At 40.0% G+C, this 27,934-nt stretch overlaps 1 protein-coding gene across 4 annotated transcripts in view; it reads left to right on the plus strand.

Annotated features, from left to right (window-relative positions):
- The window catches only part of CEP112 (centrosomal protein 112), a 155,072-nt gene that overhangs the window by 96,911 nt on the left and 30,227 nt on the right, over positions 1-27,934 (plus strand). For all 4 annotated transcript variants that reach the window (XM_064676103.1, XM_064676102.1, XM_064676104.1 and 1 more), the window contains 2 exons: positions 14,241-14,303; positions 17,943-18,092. In XM_064676103.1, coding sequence (XP_064532173.1) covers positions 14,241-14,303; positions 17,943-18,092 — 213 coding nt within the window. The remainder of the gene's footprint in view (positions 1-14,240; positions 14,304-17,942; positions 18,093-27,934) is intronic.

Consider the following 27,934-nt stretch of genomic DNA (forward strand, 5'->3'; position numbering starts at 1 on the left):
GGACTCTGGGAAAGGCTTGAAAATGGGAATTTATGTTTCAGATCCATCAAGGTTTCCCTCCCCGTTCTGTTCCGTGGAGGTCACTGCCCACATCTGTCCTTGCTGAGCATCCCCTCGGACCCATGTCTTGAATTCAAGTATTTCCCCCCATTAGGGAGCTAAAACATGGGAGTTTTATTTCAGAAGCTAAACCAAAAAAAAACCCCCTACTTAATATTTATATAGACACTGTGTATGTGTAAGCAGATAGTTGTTGAAGTATCTTTTATACCCATTAATGCACTAAATCACACATTTTCTTGCAAAGGGATGTGCAGTGGCACAAATTAACAATCTGCAGAGACTGTTTGAGCAGCCTTTGTGCAAGTGACATTTCATTTACCTGCGTCAGGTTCTTGGTCTGTAATTTTGAAGAGCATTGGGGGGATTATGTTGGAAATCAGCCAGGCTGAAGCCATTAAAATGGCTGTGATCAACAATTCAGGATCTTTTCTGAATGTAAGGAAAGCTCTGCTTGGCATAATTATTTAAAGCCAAGGTCACAGAAAGTATTTAAACCTTTGAAATTCATCATTAAAGGATTAATTTTAACTCAGGAAGACATTGTCATTTTTGCTTAAAAATGGAATTTGAATCTCAATTCTTTTCTTTCTTTGATCTTTTTTTTTTTTACATGTGTAGTATAGCAAAAGAAAAGTTAACTTCTTTACATCCTCAAATTAAAGTTACAAATAATCCTTCATGGGGCAATATCTTTAATAGTCTTGAATTGTCATTTCTGTCAGAAATACTGGTTTTTTTAATTTGTTGGATTTTTTCTATTTTTCAAAAAATTTGCTAATTTTCAGCTATATTAACTGCTATTGAATTTATTTTTTTTTTAATTTAACCTACATCCCTATTTTTTGCCTCTAATCTGAAGAGCACATGTTAAGTAAAAGATAGGAGGGGAAAAGAAAAAAGCATCTCTGTTGAAAAGTCTTTCACAGACATGTGAAAATACCTGGCATTATCTTCACATCTCCCTTTCCCACTCTGCTTCCTTTCTGTCTTCCAAATGTAGGGCTGTGGAAATTGGCCACAAGGTCTAAAAGTCAAAGCAGCTCAAAGGGCAACCTCCATTTAAAGCTCAAAAGTAACAGTTTCAGCTAACTTAGTTCAAATCTTGATCCTGTTACAGTCCACAGAACTTTGGTGAAGGAGATTTTATCCAAGAGGGGGAAAAAAAAAAGCAGCATCTTAATAACAGCGTGAGCCTTGAAACTTGTTTTTTAAAATCTTTTTATTTTTCTACCGGATCTTGAAATTTAGGGCAATATGGGAGAAAAATTTGTTCTCTAAATCTACTTTTTTCCCCTGCCAATTCCGTGAAGATTGCTTAAAAATCCAATGGGAAACTGAATTTCAGTGTTTAGGCATGGGACATCTGACTGTCCAGATTTTCTGAAGGTCAGTCCATTCTCAAGTGAGGGATCTCATCCCTCTGATCTCCTCTGTGAGTAATGTTGATTTCTGTGTGGATTGCTTTGTGGCACTGTGGACATGAGGAAATACAAAAGAAATGGTTCATACTTAAGTGAAAAGAAAAATAGAAGTTAAATTGGGTAGAAGGAGCTGCAGGATTCCTGTGGAATTTCCCTCCCCATAGTCCTGCTGCTGTGGGGGTGGGAAGGAGGAGAGTGAGGGGCAGAAACAGAGGAACAGTTTTCATTACAACACACTGAACATTGAAATAGTGGTTGGTAATTCCAGGCAGGTTTTCAATATTTAGGGACGCATAATTTATTGAGGTCTTTAATTTTCTCTTGCTTAAAAATCTTGACTTTAAAGCTACTACATTTTTTTATTGTAATTTTAGTTCCTGAGTAATCCCTAAACACTTCAGGCTTCATCAGGATTGATGTCCTTTGGAGATTCCAAGGGCAGCATTAGGATTGTCAACATGCATATTTTTTTTTTCTGCTTTGTTTCTGTAAATAGTGAGTGTAAAGTTTTAAGATCATTTTTCTGTGAAGTCTTGAGCCACATTAGGAAGAAATCTTTCCCTGTGAGGGGGGAAAGACCCTGGCACAGGTTGCCCAGAGAAGCTGTGGCTGCTCCTGGATCCCTGGAAGTGTCCAAGGCCAGGTTGGACATTTAGCTTTTTTATTGACTTCTTTTCTATATTTGAATAGGTATTTTGACTCATTCTGTTAAAGGTTTATGCAGGTTCCAGGAACATCTAATTCCCTTTCAGTGCTGCTTTTCTTGTGGAGAAGTAATTTACATTTTTGTGTCTTGACTGTGCTGAACACACAAGATATTTGATTACAGGATGAAGCTGTAGTCAAAAAAAAAAAAAAAAAAAAAGAAAAAGAGTTAAACACTTTAATTTTGGGACTGAAATTCTTCTGATGTGAGTACAGTTGTGAAATGATCCCTCTGGAGAGATGGGACTTCAGGATGACATCAAACCTGGCCAGAGAGCCATGCACGTCATGCCTGTAGACTTTAATGATGCAACAGTTAGTTGTGCTCTGAGATTCCTGTTAGCTTAAATAAAATCTGACATTCACAGTATTATCTAGTCTATACCTGTTACAATCACTCCACCTAGAACTGGTGGGAAGTCCACATAAAATTAAGATCCCTGGGGACTTTAAAGTTAAGGTCACTGTGTAAGTGACCACTTCCTAATTAGGAATAACTCTTTTATATGATGGTTATGTTGTAATATAATGTTTTTGTAAATGTTTTCAAAACTCTTCAGGCAGTGTCCTATAATTGGATGCTTAGTTTTTGAGCTACTTCTTGCATACAAAATCCCAAATAAGGTGCTGATAATGTGCCCTAGGGAACATTTCAGTCCTTCCTTCAGCATCAAGCTTTGTGCTGGGGATGAATTACCTGCCCAGCACAGCCCTCAGATACAGTCCAGTTGGATGTAGTCCTTGGGAATGTTTTCCTGCTGCATGTGTAGGAATATCTGTAATTCCCAGTGTCTGTTCTGGCACTTGGTCTCAGTATTGGTGCAGGTGATGTCACACTGTTCAGCACTGGCAAAGAACAGGAGATGAAGGGAAAGAAAATGAATCTTCAGGGGTGAAAGGTGCTCCAAGAGATACTTGATTAAAAGGCTTGAGTTCCCCCTGAGCCATTACTTCTGCTCACAAAGTACCAGCATTGTGTGCTTTCCATTTGTGAGTCCTGTCTCTCCAGCTCTTGTTCTTCTCTGTCAGCTCTGCATTTCATTAACCACCAAAAACAGTTCCATCTTTGTCCCTGAGACCTTCTGAGAATGGGACCATCTCAGCAGCAGCTCTGTAGGTTCCTGCTTAGGCCTCCCATTGTGGTGGAGTCTTTGACCTTTCCCTCCATGAATTCCAACACTCCCAGCCCCACTGGAGATAACCCTCTTTGTGGGAGCATCCAGAGGAACTGTTTGCACGCTCCTTGCAGCAATTCCCTGGTTGTTTACGTGGGGGCAAATAGCTCAGCCATAAAATGTGGACCTGTTTTCTTCCCAAGTGTAATGATATCATTAAATTGTGTCTAATTATGATGTAGATGTTTGTCTCCTTGCTGAATGAGTTCAGGATCTCTACCAGTTGTCTGTGTGCCATTTTTTTAAAATGTTTGTTTGAATCTATTACATCAATTATTTAACCTAGGCCTTAGCTATGAATAATTTAAAGAGCCTCCAATTCTTACCAAGAAGAGTTGGATGTTTCCCAACTCTCTTAACATTTTTCATTGTGATCCAAGAACTATTGTCTATGATATTATCTCTCTGCTCCAGAGTAGGAATATTTTTATTGTTTTTGCTTTGTAGAGTCTGTGTACATTAACTTACATTTGGTTCTTGAACATTTCTGACACAGTGTTAGTGATTCACCAACTAATATTAATAAAAAGGAGCTTAGCACTTTGGCTTTATTGGAGAAAACCTGGCAAAAGCCTAGAAGATCAAGAAAAAAAGGAATTTCAAAAAGAGAAAAGGTATTTAGTGTGTGTTAACACAAGAGCAGATTATTTAATCTGTCTTTATAGTACCTTTGCAGCAAATCCTGCAAAAATATTTTGCTTTTAGATGGAGGGAGAAGAGCAGTTTTGTCTCCAGTGTGTCCCCTTTTGCACTGCTCCTTCTGATTCCTCCAAAAAAAAAGGAAAGAAAGATGATAGTGGACCAGGAACATGGTCACAGGAATGGCATCATCCCTCAGGGAGCCATTTGGAAGAATCTTCAATCACCAGAGCCAAATGTGAAGAAAAGGATGGTAGAATCATTTCGGGGATGTTTCACTCAAATAAGACTAAACAGAATTTATGGCACTCTCCTACTGGAGATATTTCAAAGCAAGAGCTGCAGTGATTCACAGAGTTACTCTGCTTCTACCTCCTTTAAAAAAATTAACATAAAAACTCAGAAAAAACTGAACCAGAAAACCACAGGTCAGATTTCTGCTCAGCAGCTGTATTTATAAATCTGGTTCCACAGTCAGGAACCAAGAGAAGTTGGTGTAACTGTGGGGAAAAAAGGTCCACCCAAGAGCAATAGGCTCAGTTTTTAATATCTTCATTAAAGTTTGAAGGGAGATCAAGCACCATTATTTGCATTCACAAATCACAGCATAGAGTTAAAAATTGAAATGACTGATGCAATGCTGTTAAGAAATGAGAACCAGACAAGAGCTAAATGATAAACTATGACAAAATATGGAATTAAAAAGATAGCTTTCAGCAGGGCAAGGACTGCTATAATTAAAATTAGAGGTCTATCATATGGCCCATCTTTCAGTGCACTTTACTGATGTCTTGTCATATGAATTAGAGTTGGGTTGTTTGAGAAGTTTGGTTGGTTTTTTAGGGTTTTGGTGGTTTTTTTTTTAACCAACTGGTGTTAATCTAAAGGATCTGTTGAAGAAGCATTCACAGGTGGGGTTTTTTTTTCTTCTCTGTCTCCTTTTTCTTCATTAATTCTATGTCCAGACACCACTCTAGTTCTGCAGCACCAGGGCATACTCTTCTTTTTATCAATTCCATGACATCCAGGTTGGAGCCTTTGGAGTACATTCATAAGATCAAGATTCACAAAGTCATGGAGATGGTGGATAAGGTGAATGCTGAGGTTTTTCCAGTGGCAGAATGACTGTTCTGATTATTTTTTCAATATTTTCCAGGGCCTTTCTTCACTCTCCAAACAACCTGTAACACACCAACTTTATCTTCCAATACACAATTGCTTATTATTTTAACTTTGTTAAATATTTTTAAAAGCCTGATTGAATCATTACCTCATTATCCCCCTTTTTCCCAATACCTTGTGTCCTGGAGAAGGCTGATTCCTCATAGATACAGTTTTCTCTGATTTACCAATTTTACTTATCCTTACAGGGATATCCTTACATATCCCAGGGTATGTCATAATATTAGGAAAAACATTGGCTGTTTTCCAGTTCAGTACTGACTCTAATGTGAGATTACTGGGGTTTGGGCTTTTTTAACAACTCAGCCAATTAATTTTCAAATTATTTCAGAGTTATTGAATGAACACCATCAGGTCTGAGTTCCTGGTCAGGGCTGACAGGGCAGATCCTACAACCAATGCCCAGGTACTGGATCCTGCTCCCTGCAGCCATCACTGCTGGTTTCACTGGGGATCCTTCATGGTTTGGGTTGTGCAAACAGCAGTAACTGGTGTTTGTTACTTGGAATTAAAAGCAGGAATTTCTCCTGCATCCCATGCCATGAGCTCCTTACTCTGGTTGGAAGTTTCTGGGGTGAAGCATCCCTGACACAAGACCTTCTCAGGTCCCCCAAACCCAGCAGTCAGTGCAGGCCAGCCCAAAAGCTGCCCCATGGAACGTGTCCATCACATCTGTGTTTAGGTGAGCACAGTAAAAAAATTCAGATTTAGAAAAAATGCCCAGTGGTCAAGACCAAACTAATATAAAACATCTTCATTGCATATTTAAATTCTGGCACAATTTGAAGACATTGTTTACACACATTTGCTGTTTCTTCCTTGTAATAGAGAAAAGCTGCAGGTGGTTTTTTTTTTTTCTTCTTCTTCTTTTTGGAGGAGAAGGAGTGTTTGGGAAACAGGGAAGTGGTAAAACAATGCTATTAGTCCTTCAGAGTTTTTCATATGAAGAAAGAAAAGTGTTCCAAAATGACTTGCTTAGAGCTGCAGAACATGTCACAGAGTAAAACCCACCTTCATTAAATGGGTGAAAAAGAATTCTAATTGTTTTGAAGTTCTTATGATCAGTCTGCATATGCTTCATTGTAACGTGATACTAAAGTGCCTCAATTATGGTTTGTATATTTTGGTGCCAGAAGGGTTTTTTTCTTATGCTAGATTATTAAGTTCTGTCAGCTGCTGGGCTGTCATATAGAGATACAGTAAATCACATTATATTTTGTCATGGATTACACAGAGCAATAAATTTGGGAACAGAGATCAAAGTAGTTTCACAATCACATCTGAGTGTAGGAGGGGTGTTTAACTTGTAGAAAATCTGATTTAGGTGAAACTGTTGCAGTTCTTGTGTGAATTCGAAATGAATTTGAGTGTTTGCTTGAAAATGAATAAGGTACAAATCCCCAAAAGAGTCCTCCTGTATTTAGTTCAGAGGAGTTAATTCTGACCTACAGCTGCAGGATGGAGAAGGGATAAATAATTAAACACTGGGAATGTTCAGAGTCTCCCAATGTCTTATTTATGGTTTTAATTGCTTGATGATTGAGCAATATATTCCATTCTCCTTTTAACTGGGCCTTTGCTGGACTTGCACAGTTACTCATCGTTGCATTAATGGGCTCTGGCTCCGGGAAGTTGTCGCTCTTCTGGGGGAGCTTTGTTGTATTTAAAACTACAAAAAGTAAATCCAACATAATCTTGCTAAGGAACACTGATGGCTTCAGATCATAGATTTGTTCAGGGATTTGGTTGTATTTTCAGTGTTTGTCTTTCCAACTGTAGAAGCTTAACTTTTTTTGGGCTCTCATCTAATGATGTAATTTCATTATACTGAGTTAGCTTAGTGATACCGAGTTCATTTAGTGGTACAGTCTTCTTGTTTCCAGTTTTTCTTCTATTTAACACAAAAGATTCTCTCTCCAAATGATACATAGGACGTTTTTCTTGCCATTCATTATGTTCAATGCTTGTTACTTCCACGAAATTCAACTTAAAACAGCAATGCAGCATCTAAAAAAACGAAAACCTCATTGCTATCCCTTCATAATTCTTTCAGGAGCCTTCTAGTCTTTCCTTGGCTAAAATCAAGGTATGTAAACTTAGCTGATACTTAATGATAAAGTGCCTGAGTCTTGGAAATCTCCAGTTTCTGAAAGAATCATGTATTGTAAAGCTCCTATTGAATAGTCCTTAAGTGAGTCAAGTCATGGATCAGTGTCACATCTCTGAACTGCTGCCTTCTGTTTGTGGAGGAAGTTTTAGCTTTGACTTGCATCTTCAAAGATGTTTAGCAACCTGTCCCTTGGTGATTTTACTGGGTGTCAGCTGTTTGGGTACCAAAAAAATCTGGGCCTGACTGACTCTATAAACTTCTTTATATTAGAGTGGGAGAGAGCCAGAGCACATGAGCGAGAGAGGGGCCTGTGCAGCAGTGCCCAAGTGTTCCTGAGGGATAAAGGCAGCTTGTAAAAGCCCAGATAATTCCTGTTGGGTGCAGGTTTTCTTTGTTAAAGCTCTGAAAAAGAATGTGCCACCACTTTTGATATAATGTCTTAAACCCACTTTAAATAACCGTCTTCATTTAGTTGGACAGAACAGAAGAAAAGCAGGAAATCTTAAAAATCGTAATGCAGGAATGTATTTGTGCTGTACCAGATTTAGGTGTGTAGATGAGGGGAAACTGGGCTTCAGGACCCTAAAGTGGAGAGTGTTGCATTCTCCACATCTTCACTAGGTTTCTCAGTTCATATTATTTGAGTGTTGAGCCAAAGAAGGGATCGTGCCATGATATAAAAGCCACCTGACCCCAAACTGACCCAAAAGTTGGGGTGAATAAAAGTCAACGAGACCCAAACTGTCCAGTGTGATGGGTGGCAGATGAGAAGCAGTTCCCTATGTTATGATCATCTGAATCTGTTCATTTGCAGGAATCTCTGTCATCACTAAACACAGCACTGATTTCACCGATAGTCATTTCCCAGGTGATTGATGAGAGGGAATCAAAGGAAAATCAGCCTCCTGTGCCTGTGCTGTCCATGATTTCCAGCCCAGTGCTTATCACACAGAGCAATCTTTTGGCAAAATGTCACAGAGCAGCTTCAGATTAGGCCATAATTCACTGTCAGTCCTTTAAATGCCTGATCCGTGCATCTGTATCATCTTATATAAAGGATAGTTCAGGCATTAAACAATTTCATGTGGCAAACCTAATCTATTAATCTGATTTTTAAAGCTTTCTCTCATATACAAGGCTTGTATTTTAGGCCAAGTCATGCAGTTTGTTTTCAAAAAGGTGCCTGGTCACTGCAGTAGTGACTGGAAGCCAGCATTAGTGATGTTGGGAAATATTTAGATGCTCAGTAAATCCATTTAGATTGCATCCTGGAGTAAGGATGGTGTAACTGCAGCTGGAGTCTCACAGAAGAATTTTTGGGAGAGCTAAATGTCTGTATTTAATTTCTCTCCATAATTTCAGAATTAATAGAAATACACGGTTGGTTTAAATGAAAAGTCTGGAATTCAGAGCTTTCCTAAGGCACAGTTTGCAGAAGAAGTTTCTCAGAGGGCCCCCATTAAGCACAGAATTGCAATGTACTGCAGAAAGGCAATTCTCTGGACAGGTAGTGTCAAATTCATTTCTAGTCATTCTTGCTTTTTTTCCCCCCAACTAAAAGTACTTTGCACATGAATGAGAGGGTTTTTTTTTTTCCTCCTAAAGATGTATGTTTAAAGGAAAAAAAAAAAAAGATTTATAGACCTCCAAAAGTGAAATGTAAAATAGAATATTAATAGGATTTGGGGATTTCTATCATTCAGTTTCAAAACCCTTGAAGTCATTTGGTACTTGACTAATTATTCTGTTAACATCATTTTGGATATTCAGCTACTTTTAATGGTCTTTTGGGTGGTTCAAGTTCCATATTTGAACTGGTGTGCTGTTTGCAGTGTTGAACAGAGATTCAGCTTTCATTTGGTATCTGATTAACGGGAAGAGCAGTAGGAAGAACAAGAGTATTGGTGTAGGAAGTCACCCACTGTCAGTATTAGAGGCACATAAAGAAAAATACATGTTTCAGGCTTTGAGGTCAAAGTGGAATTTTTATGTACAATCAGATGAACTTAAAAGGTGATCTGCTCATCTCTGAAGTTTAAACAGATACTCCACAGAGAGTTTTAACATACTTAATAACAGAAATTGCCACTGCTAGCCATTCTGAAGGTCATTTTCTTTTGACATCCATCAAATTACACAATCCTGAATTTTGGTACAAAGCATAATGCTGTCAAACTTAAATAGAAATATTCCAGAATGTGGAGTGGTGTGTTGTTTTTTGAGGTAAATGGGCCCCATTTACATTAGTTCTTTGATGTTAAATTCCTTGCTGCACATCAGAGAACAGTTGCTTCTTCCCTGGAGCAAGTTTTCTTTCTTCTTTTCCCCCCACCCTTTGATTTTTTCCTCCTTTTTTTTTTTCCCCTTTTTTTGGGGGTTTTGGTTTTTTTTTTTTTTTTTTTAAGTTTGCTTACACTTTTATCTAACTAATTATGGAGGATCAGCTTATGTATGGCCACATTAATCTAGTTGCAGACATTTTGAAAAATGTCTGCAACTGGTACCCTAAACAGAGAAGTTCTTAAAATTTGCTTTACTATTAGTAAATATGGTTGTGTGTGTATATATATATATATAACCCTCTAGTGAGAACTATGAAGATAGAGAATCATGGAATCATTTAGGTTGGAAAAGACCTTTAAGGTAATTGAGTCCAACCATAAACCCAACACTGCCACTAAACCATGTCATAGAATCCCAGAATGGTTTGGGTTGGAAGGGACCTTAAAGCTCATCCAGTTCCACCCCCTGCCATGGGCAGGGACATCTGCCACGAGCCCAGGTTGCTCCAAACCCCATCCAACTTAAATTAAAAGTCCCCTCAAATACACCTTATACCTTAAAAATAGCATATAAATACTTTGTAATTAGGGTGGAACAAGTTGTGCTTTTGCAGTGTGGTCCCATCATAGATCCTTTGCTCTTTTGTTCTTAATAATTCTACTCAGTTTCATGAAAGGAGAAAATGAAAAAGGGGCTGTATTAGAGTAGCACCCACTAATTCAGACACCACATCTGTAGTGCTAATACCATTTTTAATTTTTATGTGAAATGTTTTGTTGAAGTCGATGCAGTTTTGCTCAGCAACCACAATATGATGCTTTAAGGCTTGTTAAAGAATTACAGTTGGTTTTTAAAACCAATTAACTGTAACGAGGACATAATCTTTTTAATGCAAAAGTCCTCACTCTGTAATACAAAATAACTGCATGTTAAATTGTCATAATCAGATAATTTTAGCTAAAATACGTATTAACTGTGTGAAACTAAACAGAAGTTAATTTTTGAATCGGTGGCATTCCTCTATGGCTTATCCAATTTAAACCTTTTTTTCATTACAAAAATGGATATTACAACTGATGCTTCTGACAAGTTTTTGCCAAGTGGGAATTTCAGCAGCCACCTTTTGCTCACAGAAAACCGGTTCCAGACCATTAACTGGATTTGCTATAAAAAGAGCTCGGCTTTAATGAAGGCTGGCTGACCCTCCAAATGTTCACCTTGCACTTGGGTTCTTATTCATTATGTTTCTGAAATAGCAATAACCTGAAAGGGAGGGAATGCCCTTAAAATAACGCAGGAGCAACTCGTGAGCCGAGCAGCCAGTTGGAAAAGCAGGAGCCCAGGAAACTGCTCTGTGTGTGTGTGCACCAGGCCAGGGTGAACCTTCTCACTTGTCAACATAAATGGGATATAAATCCTCCCCAAAGCTCACTGTACACAGCTATGTGTGTGTTTACTTTGCTGGAACTCGTTCCTTAAAAAAAAAAAAAAGAGAGTAAACAGGTTTTTGGGGTGTAGCAGAGCTGCACGTGCCACAGGGAAGGAGGTTTGTGCCTCCCGTGGCTGCACAGCAACAGCCTGTGTAAAGAGGGATTAAATTGGTTTTGTCACAGGTTTTTAAAAAGGAGAAGCTTCATATTTCTGCAGTAAAAGACAAAGTGGAGAAGAGGGCTCCCAGGCATCCCCAGGAGTCAGATCTCTTCAGCTGAGCAGTGCTGGAACCTGTGGGCTGTAACTCTGCCTTCTGCAGAGCTGTGCTGGTGCTGCTCATGTGGGTTGTGATGATGCAAGACCTGTCAGGTGTTACAGGTGTCAGAGAAAAGCTGGAGTCAGCAGGAATCCCAGAATGGTTTGGGTTGGAAGAACCTTAAAGGTCATCTCATCCCACCCCCTGCCATGGACAGGGACACCTTCCACTAGCCCAGGTTGCTCCAAGTTCTGTCCAACCTGGCCTTGGACACTTCAAGGGATCCAGGGGCAGCCACAGCTTCTCTGGGCAACCTCTGCCAGGGCCTCCCCACCCTCCCAGGGAATAATTTCTCCCTAATATCCCATCTAACCCTCCTTAGCTCAAGGCCATTCCCTTCTTGTCCTATTGCTACATGCCCTTGACAAGTCCCTTTCCAGCCTTCCTGTAAACCTCCTTTAGGTACTGGAAGGGAGTGTCCATAGGTTTTAGTGCCACAGAGCTGCCATAGCCAATTTTAGACAGCTGGAGCCAATCCCTGTGCAATCTCCAATGGAAGCTTTGGGATCTCAGTACCTCTGGAATTTAGACCTCTCGAATAGGGATGTTTGGGGATGCAAGTGAATGCAAGAATCTGTGGTTTGTTGATGGCTGGGAGACAACTTATAAAATATTTTGCTAATTGGAATTTGTTAAAGCCATTGTAAAGTAAAATGTTGCAACTCCCTTTAAGTAAACTGGTGGGATATACTGTCTTTGCCTTCAGTTAGGAATAAAGCACCGAAATTCAGCGTTTCTTTCCTTTGGGTCACCTCTGTCCTGTCTCTCAGGGGTCAGCCTGGCTCTACTCAGTGTGACCAAACAAATTCTAGTTTGCTTATGGAAGTTATGAGTGGGTTTTTTATTATTTATTGGGATTTCTTCTCTGGGTTCAGGAGGTTATAAAGCTGCTTCTATGAAAGATGAGGACTTTTACCCCAGGCAAGTTGAGCGAGAGCAGCTGTAACGTGATCTGTGCAGTGCCTTGCTGAGGAGTGTCTCTCCCTTTCTGGGAGTAACAGTAATTTATACTATTACTGTAATTTATTTTTTGCTTTTTTTCCCCCTAAAGATAAACTGACAGTTTCAGTCACTTTATGTTATGCAGTGGTGGTAAAACATCATCTGAAACTGGACTGCAATACAATAGAAAAGTGTTAACATTGGTCAGCTGAGTACAAAGAGAAATGGAGCAGGACAGAGCTCTCTGGGTTAACTGCTGTGTCACCACACGTTTTATTTATGCACTCCCATGATTTGCCCTCACTGTGTTTGTGGCACACTTTGAATGACAAGTGTAGAAAAAGTGAAATTTAATTTGTCTGGTGTTCCAGAATTATTCTGTATGCTGCTTTAAACCAACAAGTGGTGCCATTACCTCTATTTATAATGAAAAACAACTGAAGTGTGTTCTTAAAAATGGGGGTAAGTTATCAAATTATGGTGGTGAGTTACCAAATTTGTTAATTGATAAATGAGGTTTGATAACTGAGTCTTAGTAATTTGAGTAGATTCCTTGGTACCAACAAACACATGAACTAGAGATGTCCTTACGTTTCATAATCTTGGAATTTGAAGGGATTCAAGATCTTCAGTGGCACATCATGTGAAGCTGAGGATTCCTTTGAACTGGCTGTAATATACTTACATTAAGCTGCACCTTACAGAGCTGCCCGGATTGCAGGGGATCATTCCAGCCCTACCACACTCTGCAGCCTTAAGCTCCGAAATTTATAGCCTGGTGAAATCAATAAGAACTGTTTGCTTGCCTGAAATCCCTGGGGGTTGCAGAAATGGAGTTTTCGATCTTAAAACTGGATCCAGGCAGGGTTCAGAGGCTTTGGGGTCCCCCAAAGTCACGGGGCAGCGGCGGGAGCCGTGTTTGGGTGCTGGATGCTGTGCCGGAAAACTAAGGACGACAGATCAAAGGTTTGAGCAGGAGGTCAGATAGGTTTTGAAAACTTAATCAGCTTAAATTTGCTTCAGAACTCAGCTGCGTAATGTTCTGTCCCCCCTAAGAAAATATTTGTCTTAGACACCTGTCCTGGAGTTTTAGAGCCAAGAAGACGAGAGCGCTCAGCAGTTCACCTGAGGACAGCGTGGTGGGGCTGGGCTGGGCTGGTTGCTGCAGGAAAAGTACAAGTCAGAATTCTGTCCTGAAATGAAATAGAATTTATTTTTGTATTAATATCATTATTATCAAATTATCTCTGCAATTAAATTATCTAGGGGGGGGAAACGTTAAGAGCTATTTTTCCTGCAGTTATTGAAATATTTGCCTGCTGGATTGTGATATGACAAAGCAGCCTTGTTCTCTGTTTGTTTTATTCTCTGAGTTGTGAAAAAAATGCTGGGAGAAGGAAAGAGCTGTATGTCCAAGAGCTGGTTCAGCTGTATCCTGGGTCGATTTTCAGTGTAATCCCCACCTTTCCATGAGAAAGGACATGCAGTGGGACAAAAGGCAGTTGCAGGCACAGCCCTGATATGTGAAGCTGTGTCCACCACTGGCAGCCTGTGCCTGGGACTTTCTCCTCATTTTTCCCCTCCATTCAGAAGCAGATTCACCCTGATAAACTCATTTGTGTGTGTTGCCTCCTTCCCCAGCCACACACACACACACACACACTCTCACACTCACTCATTCTCTCCTTTTTTTTTTTTTTTTTTTTTTTTAATCTGCAAAGTCTTTATGTTTTTCTAATAATTGGCAGCAGAGGTACAATTTCTCCCCTCTTTTAAGTGATGAATAGTTGGCCTGAGATCAAAGCCAAGCCCTTGTGGTTTTTTGGCTGCCACAGAAGGGCGTTGGGGCTGGCGCGGGGCCGGCGCTTGGCGATAGGCATGTGGGTGAGGTGCCAAGCCGAGGGGTCGGTGGCAAAGTGTCTGTACACGTTCCTCCTCTGAGCTAAGCTGGTTGTCTCCTGTGTGTGTTCCAGGCCAGCAGCAGACTGAAGCAGACTGAGAAGGAGTACAGTCAGAGACTGGCTAAATCCTCGCAGGTAGGTGGGGACAAGACAGGAGCCTGCAACAGCGAATCTGTGGAGTTTGGAGGCTTGGTGGGAAGTGGAATTAATTCTGCTCTTGAGTGTGGGTCTTGACAACCAGAATCACAGGATATGGCGAGTTGGAAGCGACTCACAAGGATCATCCAGTCCAACTCCTGGCCCTGCCCAGGACCATCCCCAAGAGCCACACCCTGTGCCCCAGAGGATCATCCAAACCCTCCTGGAGCTCTGGCAGCCTTGGGGCTGTGCCCACTGCCCTGGGGAGCCTGGTCAGTGCCCAACCACCCTCTGGGGGAAGAACCTTTCTCTCATCTCTAGCCCTAAACCAAGAGAAGCTTTAACTGTATCCCAGTTTCCATCCAGTGTCTTTCTTGCAGATTTTAACCTTTCAAAACCCACAAAGCTTAAAGCTGACTAGCAAAAACAGGTGGGGTCTTTCTGAGTTCTAAATTTCATCTTTTTGATCCACTTTTTCATCTCCTGGGGACCCAAGAGGACTGAGTCCTCCTTCAGTCAGTGGGAAGGGAAGGTGAGGTGCTCCATCAACCAGCACATCTCATAGAACCAGGAGCAGCTGCACAACCAGGGCTTGCATTTTGTATTAAAGGTGGTGTCACGTGGGCAGTCAATGGTGGGACAACAGCCCCAACTGTGTCATCTTCATCTTTATCATTGCTCCCCACCAGTTCTGCGCTTCTGCCCAAAAAAAAACACCTTGAGGAATGTCAGTGTCCTAAAAACAAACTGGTTTTGACTCGAATTTTTGTTCTTCAGAGTGGTATTTCAACACGGAAAATAAAAATGCGTGTTGAATTTACTTACGTACTTAAAAATGGTGAGACGGGGTGATTTTTAAATATTTCACCTTTCAGTTTGACTGACAGGTAGCACTGAAGTGTGAAAAATGATGGAGATGCAACCAGAAGTTAAGCTTTTAATAATAAGAAAATTGCCACGAGGGTTTGTGTGGAGGTGTCATTCTCCTCGTTCCTCCCAGACACAGCTGAACGTCTGCCTGGGTTTGAAAACTCTGTTTTCAGCCAATAGTCTCATAATATTCTTTTAAAGTCAATAAAAACACTACAAAGAAGGGTTTAGCAGCCTCTAAACTAGACAGAAGTGACCAGTGAGACAATAACAAGAAACTGCAAACTTTACTGTTTTACCAACACTTTAAAATGTTTTAGAACTCATTTTCAACTCCTTTGAGAATCATTTGCTGAGATATTTGTCCAGAATTCTTTTGGTGACATTTATTGGACTGTTACTTTTTCACACTGCATTTTTTGACACTGCATTTATCAGACTTATTGCTAAATATGTCTTACATTACATTTCTAAAACCTAATATGTATTTTCTACACATTTATTTGCATACAGAGAGGTTGTGAGGTCTCCATCCTTGGAGATACTTAAACCTGACTTGGCATGATACTGAGCAACCAGCTCTGGGTGATCCTGATTTGAGCTGGTCCATTCCACCCACAGCAATTCTATAATTTTGTGGTAAATCAGAGAGAATGCTCTCTCTCTTAAATGCCTTTTAGTGATTTTTGGGAGCCTTATTTATAAAGAAAGAAACAACACCAAAAATCTTCTATTTTTTTATCTTTGCATCTGAACCTGAATAGCAGGAAATGGATAATGTCACTACAAAAATGGCTCTTGGTCCATTCCTTAAAGAATAAATGGAATAATTTAAGCATTTATGAATTTTTAAACAAGAGATGAGGGAAATTGCTTTAATTGGTGCAGTGGGAACACCAAGGTGGTGCAGCGTGAGGTAAGAACTCTTTAACCTAAATGTCAGAATAAATTCTGTCAGACCGAAATTTATTGGCCTGTAGAATAGTCTCAAAATGGAAAAATTTGGGGGACATGTTTTTTATTAAGGAGGGCATTGCTGTAACCAATACTGGGGAGAGCTGGGCCCGTGACCAGATCCTTGGCACTTTCTGGGGCAGACACCACACGTACATCATCTGTCAGGGCCATTTGGCACCATAAAGCAGTTTCACCCTGATGTCTGAATTTCTTTAGTTTTCTGGATTTAAATCAAATCCCTAAAGTTACTAGAACATAGTTGGGTTTAGGGTTTTGTTTTTTATTTTTTTTTTGTAGCTCACTATTAATAATGGGTCAATCACAACGTTTCTTGTGGTCGTGTTGCTGACAACATCTGTCTAATCTTACTCTCTGTGGCCTCTTGGAACATCCACTTTTAACACCCACACAGAGAAGAGATTTCAGGAAATTTCCTCTGAAGTTTATACAAAGTAAATAGATTTTTTTTTTTTTTTTTTTTTTTTTTTTTTTTTTGCTCTGAAAAGCACTGCACAAAGCAGATCTTTCTTCATCAATTCATGCTGAAATTTCCTTGCCCTTATTTCAGAGCTCCTGTGCTAGCCCGGGGTCTTAACCCAGGAAAAGCTTTAAATCCCACATTTGTCTTATGTTGAAGGGTTTGTTATTTTGTTTTCTTTTGCAAAAATGACAAAGTGGGACAACACAAAGTACTATAGGTTTTCATGTTTTGGGTGTATTATTTTTTTTTTTAATCTGTGTTTGCTTTTGGAAAAGAAATATCTCATAATCTATGTTATTCCCTGAGATTTCTCTGGTAGTAAAACAGAGAAACAAATTTATAACAGGTTTTAATCAGTCCTTTTCCCCTTTCCCAGTGATTCCTGTACCTTCATTTGTAGCACATTTCTTATTACATTAGCCCTGGCCTGTTAGGAGTGTTTTAGAACTATTTTTTTCCTAGATAATCATGTAATTAGTATAGTTAAATGTTTCTCTACCAGTGAGGAGGCCTGGCAAATACAGAGTCTAAGCACTCTGGTAGTCCCTCCCTGAACTTCCTCTGGGCTAAAGTGCTTTTAGAATTAGACTGCATTATGCTGCTACAGCAGCTTAACCTTAAGCTTGAATATATCCATTAAAGTCAGTGACTCTCCTGCATGTTTAAGTGCTTTGCTGGGTGCTGACATGTCAGTATAAAATTCTGTAAATATGCCTAAAGGATCAGGTTTAGTTATGACTTTCCCCAGTGATGAAAAAGGTGGAACAAGTACAGTTCAACAAATCACGAGTGAATCACGTAAAAGGTCTCGTTTAAGGGTCCTGGATGTGGAATAAGGTCCCCACTGTGTTGCTAAGGAGAATCTGCTCCTTTCAGCAGCTCAGAAATTTTGCTATCACGTTTAAATTTCAGCCCAGTATGTAAATGTGGGCGTTTTTCTTCTCAGCAATATCGAGCTGTAAAACATCCTTCTGGAAAACGAGCTGCCCAAACTCTCCCTCCTGGTCTCGGGGCAGGGGCAGGCTGGGAACAGGCTCGGTTTTTGAACATCACAGATGTGCTTTGTTCTCATGAGTAAATATTTTGGAATGTCATAGTGGAAAACCCTTCCAAATATTTTGTGTTCAGCGATTTTTGTCGTTTCCAGCCTCGCTTATATTCCTCTTCTCTGCGTGGAATTTTGTGCCTGCGAGGGCGCAATATGGTAATTCCAAATATTTAGCTTGCACAGCAGAGTTTGCCGGTGCCATGTTTGTACCAAGCATAAAAAACATGCAAAATACATGCCTTTCACTGAAGGGAGAGTTAACCTGCTGTTTTCTTTTTAGGTCATAGCTGAACTTAAGACAACCATTTCCTCCCTGACAGAGGAGAACAGCCGGCAGCAGCTTGTGGCGGAGCAGCGGCTCCAGGAAGTTATCCAGAAGTTGGAAGATGAGAAGCAGCAGCTGATGACAGATAATGACAGAGCAATCAAGGTAATCTGGGGATTTTAATCCCTGATTCTGCTGGCTGGGAGAGTGTAATTAAAAGTTCTGCAGCGGGCAGATGAGTGCAGGTATTGCTCCTGCTCAGCCCGGGCACCGGAGCCGGACTTTGATGTAGCTGATGACTCAAACTTCCTTTCCTCCAGCTGATCCTGGGCATAAAACACATGGACTGGGCAAATCTAATCCAGCCACTTCAGTCAAATACTTGAGTCTTTCCTGTTCTCTTTCTTTTAATATTGACTCTGATATTTTAGCGTATTTTCATCACCTTTAAACAGTGCTTTGAGGACTTCAAGAAATAAAGGTGAGGCATCAACGTGGCACAACCTGTAGCTTGGTTTTCACATCCTCAGCTTTCAAATTTAAGGCTGCAGTGATTCAATGATTCTAGGAAAGGATGTTCTTAGCTTCCATTGAAAACTATATGCAAAGTCTGTACTAAATGTGAATGGAATGAAGTATTTGTATTTTTGTTTGTTAGATTTCTTCATATTCTGCATCAGAATTGCACTCTCGGGCCCTTTTCAACTCTTTTAAGAGACTGCTGGGTTTGAATAGCCAGAGTCTGTTCTTGCTGCTTTGACACCTGTTTCAAAGTGGCTGCAGAGAATCCTGGGAACAGTTTCTAAACATTTTTCTTTTCACAGTAGTAAAGAGCAATGGAAGAGTTTGGAAACAAGCAATCTGCTCAGATTGACAACAAAAACACATCATGAAAAGTTGTATAGAAGAAGAAAATTACCTTTTTATTTTGGAAAGCCATTACTTGCCCCAAAGAATTACATTATTAAATCTAGAAACTCATGAAAAAAATGAACTCCTACAGTTAAACTTTTTGTACTAAAAAGATACAGTGGAAGTTTTTACATCTTGAAACTGATGTTGGATTATGGTGCAGTTAATGTTGTCCTCTATATTTGAACAACTTGCATTAGGTTGTCATTACTATCTTTACTTTCTTACATCAATTATTTAATGATTATTATTTTTTCTCCATGAAAATCTCTGCCTTTATTTGTGTGTTTGTTGAGGAACAGAATTTTCTTTCTGATCATTGTTTAGTCTCTCCTGTCAAAGGTATAACCATAAAAATGTTGGCTGTAATCTGTTCTCCAAAACAAACCTACCAAAGGTAGGTTTTTTAATCACTGAGCTCTGCCAATAGAACACAGTTAAATCGCATTATTTTGGGGTACAGGGGAATTTTTACCACTTAGGAAAATGTTCTATTTGTAGTTCTCCACTTTTCCAGTGGCCACCTAAATCTACAGAAACCCTGTGACAGTGGAATCATCTACCACAGAGTCAAAAATATGCTGTAATTCAAGTTATCATGGTACCTTCTTGAGTTATACATTTGGAAAATGTTTACCAGCTTTTTGTCTTCTGGTGCAAATTCTATTGTTGAATTTGTGGATTCACTTAAACTAAGTTAAGTTCAATGGGAATAATTCAGCTGTTGGTAACACCAGTGTTTGAACACTAATGATTACAGGTCCTATGAAATCCTTCTCCATGTAAATCAGCTATTATAAACTCAATTTTGATGTTATTACCTCACAATGTAATGAAATCCATAAAACCCACAGGGCAGTTCTGCACAGGGTTTCTGAGCAGTGTCCCAGAGTTTTTAGGGCTGGTGCTGGGAGTCTGTTTTGTAAGATTTTGTCAACTTGGGGAAGAAATTGGAGGAGCTGTTTTGTTTGGAGTTCTTGAACTTGGTTTAGTATCGTTAATACTGTACTTTAAAAAAAAAAATCATCTTCCTTTGAAACCACTGATTTAATGGAAATTTACTGAAATCCAGATACTCAAACAAAAAAATTCTTAGGAAGGTAAACTGTGTATTTTTAAGAACCACACATATTTCTAGACAAGCATATGCAGAAATACTTTGCTTTTTATTAGCCTGAGGCAAAAAAAACCCAAAACATTTTGGTGAAAGTGGAATCCTGGATGTCCTGGAGATGGGGAATAACATCTAACTCAGGGGTAAGCTGAAGACCTCGAGGGATGATTAAAGAAACATTCTAAAAACAAAGCCATTCTTAATATAATGTAAACCTTTGAGAAGACTCGATGTAGTATAAGCTATTGAAAATACTATCATTAAAAAACAGACATTTGCTAAATATAACATTGATTTAAACTAACATTGAGGAACAGTTTGCAATTTCCTCTATTGGTATTGGGTGGCTTCCTGTAAGACCTTCCAATTATTATTTCCTTTCAAAGGGAGAAATACATTTTTACAGCAACCAACTGGCTCTCAGAGAAGTTTTGGATTTAGGCAGTAAAGTGATATCCAGATGTGGATGCCATAATACAAGATTTTGATGTTAATTCAAATTCCTGACTCTCTTTGCTAGTTAAAGGTTTCTGAGTTATTATTGCACAATTGTATCCATCTCCTTCATCTTGTTGTTTTTTTAAGCAGTATCTTAAATCCTAGTCAAAAAGAGTAAATGAAACTTTTAAGAACATTTTGCTTCTTTTGACAACCTAAAAACCCAATCTGACAACACTTTTTGGCTTCAGGCGGCCTCAGTTTGGGTCAGTTTGAGACCAGCAGTTAAAAGCCTTGGCACTCTGTGTTAGACCATGGTTAGTCTGGCCTAAGGGCAAGTAAAACTTGTCATCACTCCTAAAATCAGGATAAAATTTTGGCTCATCACATTCCTTTCTCACGGCTTTTAAGGTGTCCCCTTTGCCGTGGAGCTGTGAAGTCTCGTGGCAGAGCTCCAAGTACCAGTGGTCTGTCTGATCCCAAAAACTCAGCTCATCCTTCAGTGCCACGGAAAAGATCTTTGCTTTGAACTTGCCAGGAGTTGCATCCTTTGGAGCAGAGCCCAAGGATGCTGCAGGGGGGCTGGGAAGGGACAAATCCAGCCCAGCTCACCTGGTCCCTGTGCTGTGCCTCACCTGGGGTGTGCACACCCCTCGGGCATCAGGAACCATTGCTCTGGACCATGGGATTAGTTGGGAGCAGAGCTGTATTAATGCCCTGCAGATGTTTGGAAAAGCTGCTTAAATTGCCACGTCTGTTATCCCATTTGTGGTGCTCCAGGCTGGGATTGCAGGAGGAACCCTCCAGTTGGGTTGGGTGCTGAACTCCTGGCAGTGTCTGCAGGAGCTTCACTGGTCACTGCAGGGGGGGGGAAACTTGTGAAGGCTGAATTTAAATTAGTTTTTTAGCATCCCAGTAGTGATCTACCCACAGCAACCTGGAGCTTGATAGACTCAAATAAGCAGGGAATTCACCCAACTTCTTTGCTGCTTTTTGTTACTGGTTGGACTGGGCAACATCATGAAGTTTATGGCATCAGAGAGATACCTTGGGGTTATTTATGAAATCCCAGCCTTAGTTGTTTGGGGTTTTTATACGAAATTCTTTTGGATTCTGGGATTGAAAATGCAAAACAGTTCCTGGGATTGGAACTGCAAAACACGTTCAGAGCATTTTAATGTTGAAGTTCATGGCCAAGTGGGGACTCCACATCAAAAAGTAGATTCTGGAAAGAAATGGATGATGGAGAACATACAGTGATGAACCCACAATAGAAAAGGGGGAAAATGATGCTTTTTTTGCCAGATGAACCACATTTGTTGTTTGGTTCCTATTACAGATTCTAGGATTCTGTTATATCCCAGAGTTAACACCAAAATTTGAATAGGAAAACATGGTTGGAAGATGACATGTTTCAACACTGTGTTTGTCAGCCAGCTTATGATCTGATTAATTCTGCTAATAAATAAGACTTAAAAGATTTCTAGGAAAGAATGTCCTGTAATATTGTTCCCCCTTCATGTGAAAAATTTTGAAGCAGTTGTTTTGCTTTGTTATGTTGAGAGGGGGAAAAAAAGTCAAAGTGTATTTTATAGCCATAGCAGAACAAAGGAGAAAACTTCTGGTTTTAAGTTGTCTGGGCCTCCGTGGGCATTGAGTGTTCTTAACATCCTCATATATTTCTATTCTAATGAGGCTGTTGTATCCTGGAGGAAAAGGATAATTTCCTCTCTGCAAAGTACCGAGGGTTTTATCAACATAGAGAATTTCCTCCATGCAAGTGTAAAAAATACTCTGCTATAGTTGGGCTCAAGTCAGTCCTTGTTTTAAAGCATTCAGAACATTTCTTGAGGGCACCTGATATCTTTGTTTCCAGAAAGTAGCTGTCAAAATATACTGAAGGTATTTACAGATGTCTCTAACAGAAAAACCGTGTTTTTAAAAATTCAGAGAACAAGCTAATTTTGCATGTTGTTATATTTTACTATCTGCCATGTTTATTAGCAAATTCCACTTGTAGCTACAAATAATATTTTGTATTAAAAGGCCCATCAGAGCTATGGGAACATTAACTGAGTGACTGCCAACACTGCCCTGATCTAGACAAGAAGCATTTTTGGTCCTGTCTTACCAGTGAGACAGTGGAGGGTAAAACCTTGACTTTGTCCAAGGTTTGTGGCAAAGATGGAAGGAAATTAAGACTGTAAGTCCTGGTGGCTCAGAAGGCTGTGACCTTGTGGAACTGATAGCATAGAGGACATTAATTAGGGGAGGAAAATAACCCTAAAAGCTTAGTGCAAACTGTAAATGAAAATCTAAAACTGAGGGTAAAGTGAAGAGAGAGGTTATTTCCAGGACATTTTGTTGAGGGAGTCTTGACTTGTTCTGTTCCCCAGGATACATTGAGAATTAACTACTGCAACCTTGAACACTGTTGAGTAGCTGCAGAGTAAACCTTTGTCAACAAACTCCACATTATTGACAAGCTTTTAAAAAATATTCCACTGCATTTTTTTTTTTTATTTTAGCTTTGATGGAGGTCTTATTTTCTTTTTAGCTAGCAGTGCCTGTAAAAAAGGAGGTCAGCATTTCACTGCTGGCACTGACTCATGTCTTGTAAGACATCTGGTCAGAACATGCATCACTGCTGGTGATGGTTGGATGGCCACAGACGTGCCAAGTTCTGTCAGTCACCGAAGGGCCTCGGAGATGTGTGTGTCACAAAGCTCTCCAGAGGGGCCTCAAATCCTTCTAATTGCTTTTGTGGCTAAACATTACCATGATAAACCACTTGGCATGGTGAAATAAAGAGTGTAAGGGACCATCTTGATGTTAAATACGTGGAGTCCTTCTTCCTGGGTCTTTATTTCTTTGTGGCTGACTTTGGTCTATAATAATACAAATAACTCTGCAGTGTCTTTTATTAGCAGGGAATTACAAGGCACCAACACTTGCAGCTTAGCATTGTAAAGCAGGCATTAAAATTTACCAGGCAAATAACATTATCTTGTTCATAATTTCCTCTGTTCTGTTTGATCAGCAGAGGAAGTCGTGTCTTCCAAAAGAACAGGTAAATTAAATCTGCTGGTCTTTTATGGATTTGCCTTCTCTTTTGCATGGGGTCCAAACTCTGAGGCACCTGTTTTTCACAGCCTTTGTTGGTGTGAGTAGTAATTTCACCCAAATTCTCTCTGTTACAGAAATGAGGGTTTAGCCCTGAGCTTTTCAACACTTGCTTATGCTGTTTCTTGATTCCATCACATGGTTATCTTTAAAAGCCTGTATTGACACATCCATTATAAATGGTAATTAAAATAGGCTGACTTTTGTGTTAATGGTAGATGGTTACTGATCACAACTGAAATTCTGATTTTAAAAACTCTGCTCTTCTTTTCAAAAATCACATCTCTTTTCCTGTTGCTGCAGAAATTATTCCATTGTCTGAAGCATAGTACCTTCTCTTCAGAATTACAGGCTTTCAGATGTTTGGCCAGCCAGGCAATGCGAGTGGCTGAGCATCTGTAAGTACTTTATAATATCTTTGACATGCTTTGTGAGACAAAGAATTGAGTCATCTTTTTTTTCCTGCAGCAAGCTTTGCACTCTGGCATTTTTCTTGACTTTTCATGTCTCAACACATTGAAGAACTTACCATGGCCAACAGCAAAATCAGACTTACAAGTTTTATAAAAGGCTAGAGCTAGTGCCTGCCTATTCCTCTGAACTGCAGTCCAGATTTATCCAACAGGTTTAAAACTTGGTATTTTTACTTTTTCCTGCATTGTTATTGTTGTCCTCAGTGTTTTATTTTCCCTCCAGAAGGCTCTTTGCTTCATGAAGCCCTTTTTATTCCTTTTTAGCCCCAGAAGGGACGCCACCTGTCTCCAAATTATGCATTCTATAAGTGCATAATAAAACATAAAGTCACATATAGATAAACTATCAGGTTTTTTTAATGATGTGGACTACACTAATTTTGCAGTGGAAAAATGGCAAAAAAAAATTTAAAACCAGCCATAAAATTCAGTGCTTTTAACTGACAAGATAGGAATAATAAACACTGAGAGAGGTCCTGGGTGATGAGAAAGGTGCAAAGAAAACACTCTTAGTAGTAAGTGTTAAGTAATACTGACATAAGCCCACACAGCTTGTAAAGAAGAGCAGACCATATTTGTAACTATGGTATAAGAAAGTGGAAATTAGCTGTTTTAAGGCTGCTCTGATGCTTAGAGTTTACTGCTGCATTTCAGGGACTTTTCACTCTCCAAAGAGCACGGGGCTTTTTATGTGGAGGAGAAAGTGGTGCTTAAAAAGGCAGAACTGGGGAGATACCCAGAAGTTAGGAGGCAGAGTGCCTGGGAGGAAGAGCCTGTGCTCCAAAGTCTGGCACTTTACTGGAGAGAAAAGAAAAAAGAAAAGAAAAAAGATAAAGATAAAACCAAGTGTCTAATGTCATCCAAAGACAGGGCATCTGTAAAACAGTCTGCACAGGGCTGTGTAGGCTTTCCAAGGGCTGTTCTTTGTTCCAGTTCCAGTGAGTTCCTGGAACGCAGCCTCCTTCCCTGCTCCTGGAACAGCCTTGACTGCAGGGCTCCTGCAGCCGTGGAGGTGGAAACACAATATGTGTGAACCGAGGATTCAACCAACAAAAGGTTTGCCGGGGAAAACGGCGCCTTCAAAGCGAACCTTCCGCGGGCCACAAACATTTATAGCTCTGCTCTGAAGGGTTTTTAAAGCCTGGCACGGCAACACCGGTTTGGCAAACAGAGATTTTTGGGGGATGTGGGCCTGCTCTATTATCAACATGTACTTCCCTTAGATAGCTTCCTTACTCATCCCAGGAGTGGGCTGGAATATCCCCCAGATTGCCCCGGGTGATCCCACTGTGCCCACACGACTTCCAGGATTTGTGTCAACCTTTTTTTTGTTTTGCAAAACTGAGTGTTCTGCTCTAGGTTTGCTTTTGGGTTTGTGTGCTGGTCGTGGTGCAGGGATATCAGCAGGAGAGAGTCACTGAGGATTTCAGCTTTATGCATTAAAGCGCTCTTGCCAAAACGAGTGTTGACTTTAGAAATCTTCAGATTCCATTTAGAACTTTGTGCTGGCTCTCCAGCCTCGTGTGTAACTGAAACTCAAGAAGATCAAATATCAGAGTGTTTTTTTGAGAAATGACTGGCTAACACTTTTGAATGGCAGATCGCAGGGAAATAGAAATATCTTTGTTAAACTTACCATTTTCATAATAGTTGGCCTTTCCTTGAGCGTAACAAGAGAAACCTGGTGAATGTGATACCTGTGCATGGTAACTATTTACCAATATTTAAAGGCAGGGTAGCAGAAGTATCAAGTGATCTGTAGCACTCTTAGAGTTTTTGAAAGGCATTGCCTTAATTTTCTATAACAGCAGTGGTTTTTTTTCCCGTGCAAAATGAAAATACCTATTGTTTTCTTAGTATTAAAAGATTAGTTACAAAGAGCTACTAAAGGAAGGCAGCCAAAGCTGCCATATTTCTGCCACTTTTCTTGCGTCAGTGGAGTTGAGAATAAAAGAACTTTCCAAGTTACAGTACTGTACTTGAAAGGGAAAAAAGTATGCAGGGACTTTTATCTGTGTATTCAGTAGATCAGATGGCAAAGTCACCCCGGGAGCTGAGCAGGGGAGCAGCTTCTGCTTTTCTTAGTAAGCCTGGAGTGTGAAGCAGCCCCAAGTACGACATCAAAAGGTACAAATACGCGTCGAGTGTAAAGTTTGGGCTTTTCAAAACATCTCCCTAATTAGCACAACTCGGGTATTTGCAGTTCCAGCTCTGACTTTCTCACAGTTGTGTGCTCAGCAGAAGTGGCTTTCTCATCTCACAAATTTGTGTAAGAGGTTAAACCTACAAATGCTGTCACCAGACCTGACCCGTCGGATCCTCAATACAAACCTATCCCATTTCCTTCCAGCATCAATCTCCCCATTGTGCCCAGCTGGAAAATGGGAGATGTAGCTCTCAGCCAATTTCTTTTTTCTAGGAGAACGAGATTGTTTTAATTGAATGTTATTATCAGCCAGTTCTTGCGGTTTGACATGGATTCAAAGTGAAGCTGTTCATCCGCTTAAGGAACGCGTAGGCACTAATAGAATAACCTCAATAAGTTTTTGGATGCCTCCATCCTCAGGGAAATTGGTTTGACTTGCCCTTCAGTGGAAATTTTGTGTACTATTGGCAGCCAAAATAGCACAAGAATCCAGAAACAGAAGAAAGTCTATTCTGTGCGTGGTACTCTGCTCCCTTTCCCGTTGCAACCTGTACAGTGAATATTTTCTGTTAGTGCACCTTGTTGCCTTGCAGCCCAAGGAACCCATCTCTGTTTTCATCCTGTACATGTCTATATAAAAAGGTGGAAAACTAGATTAGTTTTATTGAAAATATGCTTTATTCTTTGAGCCTTTTGCACGTGGATGTTGCATTCAATGTGCATTTAATGTGCATACTCCATCTTGCACTGGAGTTTGGGGTACCTTTCCTGGGAGTAGTTTATTTTTGCTGATTTATGCAACCATCTTGGGTTGATTCTCTGATGAATCCTGATGAACAGGATTTGATACAGTAAATATTTCTTGAAAACATGCATGAAGAAGACTGAGGACTTGAGGCTGAAGCTTGTAAAGAAAACTGTGAACCTCATGGCTGAAGCTTTTTCTTAAGCATTTCTGGGCAGGCATCAGTAGTTTTGTATCTTTGGCCTCTCCAAATAGTTTGACTGTTTTATGGAGCAAAGAGAGTTCACCTGTTTTCCTCTTCAGGGGTCTGTCTATGAAATTTATTCTCAGGAAACTGAAATAAGTGTCACCTACAGGATAAAGTTTAGGACTTTAAATGAACTTCTCGGCAACATCCCCTCCAAACCTGCCAGATAACAGAGGACTGGAAGAGCAGTAAAGCTGGGATGAGTCAAGCACATCAAAAACCTTACTCCTCCAGCACAACCACTTTTTATCTTCTTCTTTTACTAAAACTGTCTCTGCTTATTTTTAGTTCAAGCTTTCACAGCCCTGAAGTCAATAACTTCAATGAAATCAATATGATTTAATAATACAACACGAAGAGTTATCTGCAGTGGTGTTGGAACTGCCTTCACCAGCCTGGACAACCACCTGGGAGACCCAAAATTTGTGTTGCTGGTGTTGAATATGTCTCCTGCATTTGGCACCTCAAGAGAAATATATCCTCAGTGAAAACCCTGGATTGCCAATTATGAAGAATTCATTAAGATTTGCTGAAGTTCAAAGCAAAAAGACCAGTTCCTCACAGGTCAGGGCAGCTCTTCTAATGGTTCCTGCTTTGCCTCCAGCAGCAGCTCATCTCCAGAACCTGTTTATTTTTCTGCCAGGGCTGTTGGCAGGTGAACAGAGTCACATCAGATCACCTCACTTGTATTTTATGCTGGAAACCTATGCCCTGAATATGCCATTTTCCTGGCCCAGCGTGGCATGAGATCATGGATTTCAAACCAGTCCATGTTGGCCTTAGAAGACAAAACATGCAGTGCCCCGTTC

This window comes from Pseudopipra pipra, chromosome 19 (genome assembly GCF_036250125.1).
Source record: "Pseudopipra pipra isolate bDixPip1 chromosome 19, bDixPip1.hap1, whole genome shotgun sequence".
Classification (NCBI taxonomy): domain Eukaryota; kingdom Metazoa; phylum Chordata; class Aves; order Passeriformes; family Pipridae; genus Pseudopipra; species Pseudopipra pipra.